Below are 12,591 nucleotides of genomic sequence, written 5' to 3'. Positions count from 1 at the left end.
AGTTCTTGTATTTTCTGGTAGTTTACATTTATTTAAACTTCTCTGGGGTAAGTTTAAATTCCCTCAGTTTGCCCAGGACACTCTGCCACCAAACTGAGTTGAATGCCCCGTTGAAGTCAATCGAAATGACTAGTAAGTATTTTTTCCTGCATTCTTGTGCTTTCCTAAGCAGGTTTCCAAGTGCGTCCATCGTGGAGGATCCCGGCTTAAAGCCAAACTGGTTCCTAGCTGCCAGGTCTGCCCTCTCATAGTGGCTTTGAATCTGCTTGTGCAGCAATCTCTCATGGGTCTATATGATTCAGGACATTCTGGTTTTTAGTAGGGTTTTGATTATTAGTTTTGTATATGCAGTTTTCCAATGCCACGGGGAATTTTCCTGTTTATAGACATCTGTTGTAAAGGTTGTGAGGCAATTTCTACAGTTTTCTTCAGTATCTCTGGTTCAATCATATCTAGTCCTGGACATTTGCGGTTTCTAATCCTAGTAGCAGCCGCGCCGAGCTTCTCAAGGGTGAAGGGGCGCTCAAGCACAGGAGTGATATAGTTTATATTCTCTTCACAGATTTTGTGTTGCTCTTGCAGGGTTGGTATCACCGGTTCCTTGAAGATTGTGTCTAGAATATTGCCCATCGACTACTCCCAAGTGGTTGTTAGATTACCTTGCGGAGTCCTAGTAGTGCTTATGACCTTCCCCTTGTGCAGTTTGTTTGTGCTTGTAAACCACACCCCGGGGGTCAGTATTTCCTGTAGTGGATACCAGGTGCTCCCAGGATCACTTCTTACTTTTTTGTATGGTGTCCATGTAGTAGTTCCAGGCTTCTCAATAATGTTGTTGCAAAGCCTCTACTTCATTTACAGGCCATGTCCTGCAGGCTCTCTGGAAGTCTTTTCCTGCTTTGTGCATCTGTCTTTGGAGTACAGGGTCCAACAGGGAACAGCTCCGGGTTTTGGGTTTATTCTTTTGATTGTCCAGTCGCTGATGCTTAGTATTAACTCTGTGGCTCCCCTATGCAGATCATCTGGGTCACTCAGGGGGTTTATGCTCACTGGATTGCTTTTGATAGCCATGATGAGCATGTCTCTGTAGAGCATCCAGTGTGCTTTGGCGACTGCATATCTGTTTTTGGTTGGTTTGTTAGTATTGTTTTTGTTAGTTGTCTTGATATTGTAGAAGTTATTGCACGGTGGTCTGAGGTAGTCCATGCCTCCTCCAGTAAGCCACGAAGCTGGTCATGTTCCTAGTAACAGGGGAGAAGTCAGTTGTAGCCTCCAGGGGTCGTTGCAAAAGGTTGGCAAGTGGTGTAGTTGATTTAGAACTGTTAGCTGGGATCCTATCAGGTAGTCTTTTGAGGAGTTGTCCATTTCAGGTTCCTCACCTGTCTGGAGTTGCGCTCTGCCATGATGGGAAGCGACAGTTTACATCTGTTCTTATGATTTTTTTGGTTTGGTAGGTATCCTGCAGGCAAAGGAGGTAGTCAATAGCAAAATCTCTCTTGCCCCAAGCTACAGTAGAGTGTTACGACATATAGGGATCCTAACGCTGTGCTGAGTTGGGCACAGGCAGCCAACACAGTGCAAAGCTGCGTGATTCTGGTTGCAGTGATGTCACTGTTCCTTACCAGGACAGCTGTCCAAGGTGTATCATCATCCGTTTGTATTACTCTATAAGTATTTCCCACGTGAGTATGGTTCTCACAGCACAATAACATCCGCGTTTTCCTCTTCGGCTTTAACCTGAATCTAGTCAGCCACTCTTTGGCCCACTGCACATTAATTTGTATTATCTTTAGCTTTGTTGTATTATACGTTTTAATTCTCATTCCCATAGTTGATCCTGCTTTGGTAAAAGCTCTAGGCTCGTTGGTACGTGGGGCATTTCGGGTCCCTAATTGAGTGCTTGCGGTCAAGTTTTAAATTTTTACAGTTGACGCAGGTGGGTTCCCCGTCTTTGTGGGGGCGGGCGTTATATTCATGGCCTTTCTCAGAGCAATGGCCACACAATGGGGTGGTTTGTGCACATGTGTGCATGGTATGGCTGAACTTGCAGCAACGACAGCATTTCGGCATAACCACACGCTCATGGTAACGGTAGTAACCACCAACAAACTCCCTCGGGAGAGGGGGGAGTTCTCAACAACCACCAGAACCCCACAAGAACTATTTACAACTATGTGGGAGCAGTCCATTAACAATATTTTGGACAACATCTTCAAGGAGGTGGTTACCCCAAACACAGGAAAGCAGCAAACTCTATGCAAGCAAAATGAAAACTACGAGACAGAAACTGTGGAGCAACCATTCACATTAGAGGAACTACAAGAAGCTGCAGCACAAATCCTGTCCAAAAAATGCCCAGGCAAAGATCTACTAGAGCTGGAGATTATTAAGTGAGTTGTCTAATTGGCTCCAAAGCTACTACTAAAGCTGTACAATCAATGCTTGTCAGAGGGATACTTCCCCAAAAAATGGAATCAACCAATCAGTTTGGCTTTAGGCCTGAACTATCAGCTGTGGATGCCATGAGGAACTTTCTGGTTTCTGTTGAGGAATGTCAGAAAATATACTTCCCAGCCAAAGCAGTGGACTTTGCCGGGACATTCAACTCTCTTTGGTGGCCGAGCATCCTGGGCAGACTCTGACAAGCGAAAATCCCAGCCAGCTTATAACAACAGCATTAAAACTTACCTCTCCCAACGAGCTATAGAAGTAGTGACACCATATACCCAATCACCAGAACAGTACACACTGAGAATGCCCGCAGGGGTCTGTCCTAGGCCCCTTGCGGGCCTAGAACAGACCTCTGGAACATAGTCTTCGACGAGTTCCTGCACATTAATCTTGGGGAAGTGCACTCACAGGCCTTCGCCGATGACTTAATCCTTACAGAATTAAATGACTTACAGTGACTGCAGACTCCTGAGCTCAGCTGGAGGACCAAGCAAACAATGCCCTAAAAATCCTATAAAAGTGGGCAGAAGACAACTTTTTCCAAATATCAACAGAGAAAACCAAATCAATCCTACTGAAAGGAACCTTCAATGTCAGAAGGCTACCCCAAATAAATGGCACACAATCAACTTTGCCACTGTAATGAAATACCTTAGTGTCATTTTTGACACAAACCTATCATTCCAGCCCCAACTCAAACAAGTCAGGAACAAAATAAGGAAATATTCTGCCATGGTTGCAAGGATCAAGTGCCATGACTGGGGTCTCAAAAACACATCCTGATGTTGTATTACAAGATCACTTTTATTCCAATGATCATCTACGTGGCTGCTATTTGGTATCACAAGACCACTATGGTCGTCAATAGAAGAACACTATAATCAACTCATCAGTCAATCCTACTCACAGTGACTCGAGCCTGCAACACAGTTAGCACAGAGGCACTCCAAGTGCTTGTCGGTGTCCTCCAATTGAACCTGGAGGCAGTCCGACGTAGCCTACTCTACTACTAAGGTATCCACATTCTGAGGATATACAATCAAACCGACAAACGGAAAGAGTATGGAAAAACCGCGACTACAAAAACACCTCCAAGGGGGAGGTCACAAGGAAATTTTTACCATATGCTGACAACGTCTACCCAAAATCACTGGCTTAGCTTCAGCTGGAATGGGTACTCACCTTTCTACCAATGGGCCGTGGGCCCCTTTGATGACAAGCTCACCATGCTACGGCTCCTTGATGACCCATGCTGCACCTGCGAAGATGTTGAAGAGCTGGTCACAGCTTATGAATCAGTGTTCAAGGTACGAAGACCTGTGGGGATTATTTCTACACGAGATTGACATACATCCCACAGGACCAGGAGCATCACCTCCTGGACTCACACAATGAATACAAAACCCTCACAAAATACGCACAGGACCTCTTTGAGAAGAGGAACCCGATACGTGCTGACAAACTAGAAAGCGACTGGAACCAGATGTGCTCTCCATGCCACTGTTCTTCTAACAGAAAATGACCATTAACCAGAATGGGACATTCTTTGAAGAATGATTGCAGCTCTGGACAATGCCTACAACCCGGATTGGACCTCGAACCCCAAAACCGACAAAGAAAACCAAACCTAACCCAACCAACAACCTGATGGGATACTCTCCCAAGAAAGACAGTCTCTTGACAAGACTACAACTCAGAATGGACCCTGAACTCCTAAAAAGGAAAACTTTACCAAACTTGACCCAACTATTGGATTCCTACAACAGACTCTGACTCAGACAGCAACTCTGCTGCACGTGCATCATTGGAGATCCATCATAGCGACCACTATCTAGGACTGACCTGTGGAAAGGGATCAGACTGACCTTCTGGACAAGACGTTATTATTATTATTACTAGCCACATAGTGCAAGGAAGCCTGAAGCTTATGTTGCACCAGCCAAAAAAAATTTCGGAGTTACCCTGAGAGAGAAAGACAGAAGTAGATGGGAATCACCAAGAAAGTAGAATGATGATATCCAGCTCAGGACCCTGGGCGTGCCAAGCCCATACTCACCAGATGTGAGCCCCTGGAGGTGTTTTTTTGTCCTACCTTTGGCCAGACCACAATACTGACATCACCAGACTTAAAGGAAATGCATCTTGCTGCCTATGCGCTATTTGGAGATCAATACCCTACATGGGTCCTCCCCCCCCTCACCCTTGCTGCCCTCTTTTCCTTCTGGTGGAGCATGAGCCTGCCCCACTGTCACTAACTGGGAGCACCTTCTCTATCACACCCATTCTTCTGACTTTCTTCCCCCCAGCCTTCAGTCTCCATTCTGCCTATACACTAGCGTACACCCTACATGTCAAAATTTAACTGTGCAAATTGTACCCTGCCCATTGACTTTTGGCCTAACCTAGCGGCCCTTTTTTTTAAGGTCTTAGCCACTGAAATCTCAGGAAATTAGATGGCAAGACCTGCCAAAGTAAAATTTTTAGACTACTGAGTACCTGGTCTGCCTCCACGGGGCCAAGTGTGGGCAACATCGGGCCTCGGTAGGGGTCCAGAGGAAAAACGGTACACAACTACATGATCCACACACTTTTAAATCTCTGGCTTTCCCATTGAACTGGTACACCTACAATGAAAGAAACGTGGAGATGGGGGAAACCCCTGGTGCCGTTTGACATCAACACACTTTACTTCTTACAAAAAATTGGATTTCTTCCTGCCAAACTGTGGTGACATCAGAGACGAACATGGTGAGCACTTCCATCAAGACATCGCAGCGATGGAACAAAGATACAAAAGCAAATGGAGTGCCACCATGTTAGTTGATTATTGTTGGATGGTGAAAAGGGATGCTCCCAAAGCTGAATATAAGCAAAAGGAGAAAAGTTCCCATGTTTGATATAGGTATGATCGTAGCTACATCTTACTGCCATATAAATAAAAAATACTTTGCATAAATATAAAAAAAAACTACTTTTTTTTGAAAACAAGAGCGAATCTGCCATTTTAGGCATTATTTCTGTTTAGCGGCCCAAAATCTATAAAGTAAACTTACTTTCATGCCCATAACAAGATATGACCTAAAATTAGTTGTTCAGTGTTATCATCAATGCTGAATGCTGTGGTGTCAACAACACGTTGGCTGGAAACTGGGTGGACTGTAAATGGATATGCTGTTCGCCTTAGTGTGTGGCATAAGCAACTCAAGTCTATGGGCCCATTGTGCAGTAAAAAGTTTCTTCCAAGCATTAAAAAGTTTGGGAAGAGCATGAAGTTGGTTTCAACCAAGCCTCTATTCAATGTCCTGACATACAGTACACGGGTCCTTCTTTGGAAAATTAGATATTTCAGCACGTTCATCGAGTACTTGTGGAGAAAAAGAAGACTGGGTACATCTTCTGTATAGATAACATGAATACTAGGATCTACGAGGGAACTGATTGACCCATAGTGCAAATGCTGACTTCTGAATGTGAGACTTTGGTGCTTTCCAAAATTGTGCAGTACAAGTTTTCAAGAGATGACAAGTTCTGCTGCAAATGGAACAAGAACAATGCCAAAAAACTATCTTTCCACACGCTGCACTGGATACTTCCATGGCACATTCCAAAGACGTAAAATGATTCAAAAGGGCTAGTGTGAGAACTTTCTCACTAGCTATTTTTCTTGGTAGAGATTTAAACTCACATGACATGAACTGTAGGGTTTCATTACCCTGTAATGGAGTAGGTACATGAAGTGCGGAATTTCAATATCTTATAATGGAGCAATTGTAATTATCAGTACAGTATGTAAATAGTGGAGGGGATGTCAGGAAAGCAGGCTGCGACCATCTAGTACAATAAATAAATAAAAAATAAAAAAGTGTCCACTATCCAGGCAGGTGTTAGAAGTTACTTAATATAGGGCACTTATTGCTAGCAAGAACTAGGACATATATATGATACCTAGTGTGTATGGAATCATACACACAAACTTCATCAGTGAACCAACATTCAACTAATAAAGTCCACCAGCAGTAATTTGGAGACCTGGTGCACCCTGCCATTTGGCATTTTTTCCTAGACAGATACAGGATCTTACAAGATGACACGGTGGATTAAATTCATCCAGTGAGTGCTGGATGGATTTAATTTAATTTAAATGGTACATTAAATTCATCCAATGAGTGCTGTCATCTCTTATCTGCATTTCTAAGTGATTGTGTAGACACACTTTATAATAGATTTCAGCCTATAAACAGATTTTAAAATTGGAGGAGGAGGAGATTGTGCATGTTGACCATTGTGTTGTATGATTTTCGATTGAAAAAGCTGAAATTCTCTGGAATTTGGAACCAGAAGTTGATGAAATTGAATAAAGTGATAATAAATGGATGTAGAAGGCAGTATTACATACAAAATGAAGTAATGGCAAGATTTTTATGATTATTTTTCAAATTTTTTTTCCTCATTTTTTGCAATTTTTTAAAAAAAATTTTGATTTCATTTCACTGCATGTCATTCTGTTGATGTTTCATGAAGGTTTTGGAAAGACTAATACTGTATTATTTCTTCCAAGTTTTCTCCTCCCAACCAATGTTATCTGAAAACATATGTTTGTAATCCTAGATTATTATTACGTTATAATTGACTAGGCTGGTTAACTCTATTCCGAACATTACTGCCAACAAATTATATTATTTGATTAAATTATTCTAATTTTAACAAAAATTAAATTAATAATCCACTAATTACCAAATGCTTGCAGTTTTCCTGAGTGAAAGTCATCCAACAATTGCAGCAATCCTTGTTCCATCTGTCGAACATCTGTGATGTCTGTGAGAAAGGAATGTTGTTGACATTGTCTGCCACTAGGTTGGGCCACAGACTTTAACTTACTGGTTCCTACTTGGGAAGAGGAGAACAGACATGCACCAGGTGCGTGAAGACATTTGAGCTGCAAACCAACTAGCAATTCAAAAGACAAAAGAAGTTTAACACAAACAAAAAAGCAATGCAAAGCACCAGCAGAAGCTCATAAACATATTTCAATTAGTAAAGAATAAAAGTTGTGCTTTATATACCACAACGCTTCCAATAAAAATGCAAAACATATGTTCACTTCATACTGCAAGCAAACAATGAATAAATAACACAGCCAAATAATGGCACAATATCTTGCATACCAACACACAATGCAACTAAGCACTTGAAAAATGTCGGAACCTCAATCAACTTATAGTACATAAAACACCAAATAAGGCAAACCTACTATTTTTAATAAAATAACTGCAATGAAATAGTCCAAAAATAGCCAATAGTTGTAATCTGCCTAATCAATTGAGTTAAAGACCTAGATATCCAACAATATGAACCCAAAAGAAATATTCATTTAGTTCATTATGGTTAATTCTAGCTATAAAAAAATAAATAAAAACAATACAGAAATACAAAACCAGATAATAAAAAAAAAAAAAAGGTAATGAACTCAGCACTGAGTTTTTTATTGATTATCAAGCAGGCATTAATAACTGAACAGACTTATGTTAAAAGGAAATCTGAAAGAATGTAACTTATTTCAATATAGTATCCCAGGGGCTCACATCCGGTGAGTATGGGCTTGGCAAACCCAGGGTCCTGAGCTGGATATCATCATTCTTCTCTTTCTTGCTTTCTTGGTGATTCCCTTCTACTCTCTCTCTCTCTCTCCCTCCCTCTCCCTCTCTCAGGGTAACGTGGGATTTTTTTTTTTTTTTTTTTTTGGCTGGTGCAGCATAAGCCTCAGGCTTCCTTGCACCATATGGCTAATAATAATGGAAAGAAAAAAATCCATTATTTGCATGAAAGAATTTTATGCAAATTGTTTAGTTACTACTTAAGCATTTACTATCTCCAATCAGGGTATTATCATTATTAAAATTGTGTGTCAAGCATGAATTTAAACATCCAAGTACACACACTTTGTATCCCCATAACATAACAAATACGCCTTGTCGATCAATTCGGCATTTTCTGCTTGAAAATATTGTGCAAGGCTCAAGGGGTAGAATTTTTTTTAGCCTAGTCTGTACTTGTTAACAGGAGAGACCTGATGCTATCGAGACGGTGTTAAGTGGGTCAGAAAACTGGTAGCTTGGGAGGGAAACAAGGACTGATACATTAACAGTAGCCACCTGGCAGAGGTAAAAGTGATTCTTGCACTGCTTCTATTGGAATGAGCAGAAGACTGGAAAACAAGATGCAGAATATTTCAGAGACTGCTGGGAGTCATTGTGGTACAAGTAAACACATGGGTTGTGTTAGGGTAGCTAAGAAAAAGAACAGGTGCATGTATACTTGCGTGTACACCAATGCTAGGAGTTTGGTAAATAAATTTGATGAATTTGAGGTATTGCTCAAAGTATCAAAGGCAGATATTGCTGGGATATCAGAGATGTGATGTCACACAGATATAAGGAATGCAGAACTGGAATAGGGGGAGTACAACGTCTACAGAAAGGATAGACGGGATTGGAAGGGAGGAGGGGGTTATGCTATTAGTTAAGAAACATATAAAATCCAAGAAAGTGAAACCAGTCGACATCGCAAGACAGTACAGTGTCGAGTCAGTTTGGTGTGACGTAAGCATTGGGAGATCAAAATTGAGAGTAGGAGTGTGCTATAGCCCTAATGACTCTGATGAGTATAATAAGAAACTGTACAGGGAAATAGAGTGGGCCAGTAAATCAGAGAGTCTTATAATGGGGGATTTTAATTTACCAGATACTGACTGGAATTTGTGGGTTGGTCACTCACACACTAGCAAGGCTTTTGTGGATTTATTGGATGACTGTTTTCTACATCAGCATGTTTGGGAGGCAACTAGAGGGAGTAATACTCATGATTTGATTATCAGTAGTGATTCTTCATGAATTAATCCTGGGTATAACCTCCATGCACAAGTACGTGGTGGGTGACTACCCAGGTGTGAACCAACGTAAGCAGGGGTCGAGGTGTGGCGCCCACACCACATGGAGGAACGCCGCCCCTCTATGTTACCAGGCAGTACTAGGTGGTAGATGACTCATCAACCGGTGAAATACCACCACTTAGCTTATTGGAGGCTTGAAGTGGTGGAACCCATGTTTAGTCTCTAGAGCTAAGTTCCGGTCAACCCTTCCCTATCTCTTCCATCATGCAGTATGATTGATGACTTTCGAGGTTATGATGAACATCGTGGCGAGATCCAATATTCCTTACATTTCGAGGGTACAGCTCTAAAACGGTGTTTGCAGGCCGGCCGCTAGTTAGTACACCGGACTGAACCTATTGGTAACTCTCTAGGAAGCTTCCGGATCAGCTAGTGTATAATCTTGCTACCTCTACTCTGCCAGATAGTGACTGGAGGGAGTCCGAGTAGTGTGTATGCGGGGAGCATTGTCGAGGCCACGTTATGTCAAGGATCTGGGTATATTCTTACCACATGTACGCCATATCCAAAAATTTCATTACTTCATACAGCATGTCCCACCTACTTTTTCTTACTATTGAATAAACCATGAATTGTCAAACTAATAGAACAAGCTTATCTGCGAAAAGATCTAAACCTCCCAAGGACTTCATAATTCATTTCACAAATATAGGTGGTCTCAATTCTAATCTCAACGATGTCCATTTCCACTTGCAGTCTGCCAAACCCCATGTACTTTTTCTGACAGAATCTCAGTTATCGGTTGATTCATCTACTGCTCATCTCAGATGCCCAAATTATTCGCTGTATGATTCGTTTCGCCTCAAAGTTGGTACTTGTGCATATGTCCGTTCTGATATTCCCTGTCAGAGACTTGGCAATTTGGAATCTCCTCTCTTTGATCTTCTCTGGCTTAAAATCTCTCTACCTCATTGTGTCAAATTCATCTGTTGTCTCTACCGTTCGCCCAACTCCACTAATCACTTGGAGCTCTCTGACTTCCTCTCTTTGCAACTTGACTTTCTTCAGTCCAACTTTCCTAACAGTGAAGTAATTTTCCTTGGTGATTTTAATGTTCATAACTCCAGCTGGCTTCCGTTTTCTAGTCACACCGACCCAGCAGGTCGAGATGCTGAGGCTTTTGCAATTACTAATGACCTAGCACAGATTGTTCATTTACCTACAAGAATACCAGACAATCCTAATCATACAGCCAATACGCTTGATCTTTTTCTCACAAACAACCCTTCTAAGTACACAGTCGAAGTGAGAGGTCCTTTAGGCACTTCAGATCACAACTTGGTGATTGTCTCTTCTCCAATGGAACCTTTATCTCATGGCTATTCCCAACCACGTGTTGTTTGGCATTACAAGAATGCAAAATGGGATGACCTGCGAGACTTCTTTTCTTCTTTTCCTTGGTCGGATTACTGTTTCAAAACTTCTGATGTCGACGTTTGCTCAGATCGTGTCAGTGAAATTATTCTTGCAGGAATGGAATCCTTTATCCCACACTCCACTTTAAAATCTCGCCCTTTATCTAAACCTTGGTTTTCCAATAAATGTGCTAAGGCTGTCCAAGAGAAGAATGTTACATATCGTAATTGGCTTGTTTCTAATTCTTCAGTTTCATTTTCTGCCTACACCAAAGCTCGCAACAGTTGTAAAGCAGTTATTAATCAGTCCAAACTAGAGTTTGAACAGGCTAAGAGTAGAAAACTTGCTTCTTGCCCTAATGGTAGCCGAGCATTCTGGTCTCTTGCCAAAGCTATTGGCCGCAACTTTTGCCCATCTTTGCTACCACCTCTGTCCAAACCAGATGCTTCTGTTGCCACTTCAGCCAAGGATAAAGCTGACCTGCTAGCATCCCATTTTTCTTCCAGCTCATGTATTATTGATCTTGGTAAAACACCCCCCACCATTCCCAACACGCTCCATTCAATGCCTCCTGTGGTCTTCCGTCAAAAGGATATCAGAAGGATTTTGATGAATCTTGATGCTAAGAAAGCTCCAGGCCCAGATGGTATTTCTCCACTTGTTCTCAAAATCTGTGCTCCTGAACTTACTCCTATTTTTTGCCGCCTTTTTTCACTTTCTTATTCCAAAGGTGTTTTTCCTTCTGCTTGGAAATTTGCTCATATCCAGCCAGTTCCTAAAAAGGGTGACAAATCCCTCCCATCCAATTATCGTCCCATTGCAATTACTTCTACTCTTTCTAAAGTAATGGAGAAATCAATTAACTGCCAACTCTTAAACTACCTAGAAACCTTCCATCTGATCAACGATCACCAGTATGGATTCCGTCAGTGTCGATCCACTGGAGATATTCTGGCTTATGTTACCCATTTATGGACTAATTCAATGGAAAGGTTCGGTGAAACACAAGTAGTTGCTCTTGACATCTCAAAGGCTTTTGATCGTGTTTGGCATAAAGGTCTTCTAAACAAGCTTCCATCTTATGGGTTGCCAACTGTTTTCAGTAATTGGTTATCCAGTTTTCTCTCTGATCGCTCGCTGAGGGTGATGGTAGATGGCTCTCTGTCTTCTAACTTCTCCACTAATGGCGGTGTCCCCCAAGGTTCAGTTCTTTCCCCCACACTTTTCCTCTTGTATATCAATGACCTTCTTCCATTGACTGGAAATCCTATCCATAGTTTTGCCGATGATAGCACATTGCATTCCACTTTCCATTTTGAGAAACCTTGTCCTGCTCAATCAGCTTCAACTTCTCGAAAATCTGCTACCAATTCCTTAAATGACGATCTCCAGGTAATTCTCCATTGGGGCAAAGACAACTTAGTTGATTTCAACCCCTCTAAAACTCAGTCTTGTCTTATATCTCGCAAAAAGGATTCTTCTGCTCCTATGCTTATCTTTAGTGACACTCCGATTTCTAGGCAAAATGATATATCTCTTTTGGGGATTACCCTGCTTCTAATCTCTCTTGGCACAAGCACATTACAAATATTGCTTCCTCTGCATCTAAAAAACTTGGTTTTCTCTTTCGCTCTCGGCGTTACTTTTCTTCCAAATAGCTGCTCACTCTGTATAAATCGCAAATTCGCCCTGCCATGGAATATTGTTCACACATCTGGGGTGGTGCCCCTAAAACCTCTCTCAGGCTTCTTGATTCCATTCAGAAGAGGGCAGTTAGGTTAATTAATAATTCATCTCTAACAGAGTCTCTCCGCTCGCTTTCTCATAGACGCACTGTT

The 12,591-nt window shown here is 41.8% G+C and overlaps 1 protein-coding gene across 4 annotated transcripts in view; it reads right to left on the bottom strand.

Annotated features, from left to right (window-relative positions):
* The window catches only part of LOC150087593 (uncharacterized), a 107,943-nt gene that overhangs the window by 66,459 nt on the left and 28,893 nt on the right, over nt 1–12,591 (bottom strand). The window contains exon 2 of one of the 4 annotated variants that reach the window (XM_090372156.1): nt 7,183–7,395. The exons of 1 other annotated variant lie outside the window; for it this stretch is intronic. In XM_090372156.1, coding sequence (XP_090228282.1) covers nt 7,183–7,395 — 213 coding nt within the window. The remainder of the gene's footprint in view (nt 1–7,182; nt 7,396–12,591) is intronic. 2 more of the 4 variants (XM_090372157.1, XM_090372158.1) reach the window with 2 other exon arrangements.

Source organism: Mastigoproctus giganteus, chromosome 4 (genome assembly GCF_048544385.1).
Source record: "Mastigoproctus giganteus isolate SK-2022 chromosome 4, ASM4854438v1, whole genome shotgun sequence".
NCBI lineage: Eukaryota > Metazoa > Arthropoda > Arachnida > Uropygi > Thelyphonidae > Mastigoproctus > Mastigoproctus giganteus.
The sequence above is the reverse complement of the archived record's forward strand: the minus strand, read 5'-3'. Positions and strand labels throughout refer to the sequence as shown.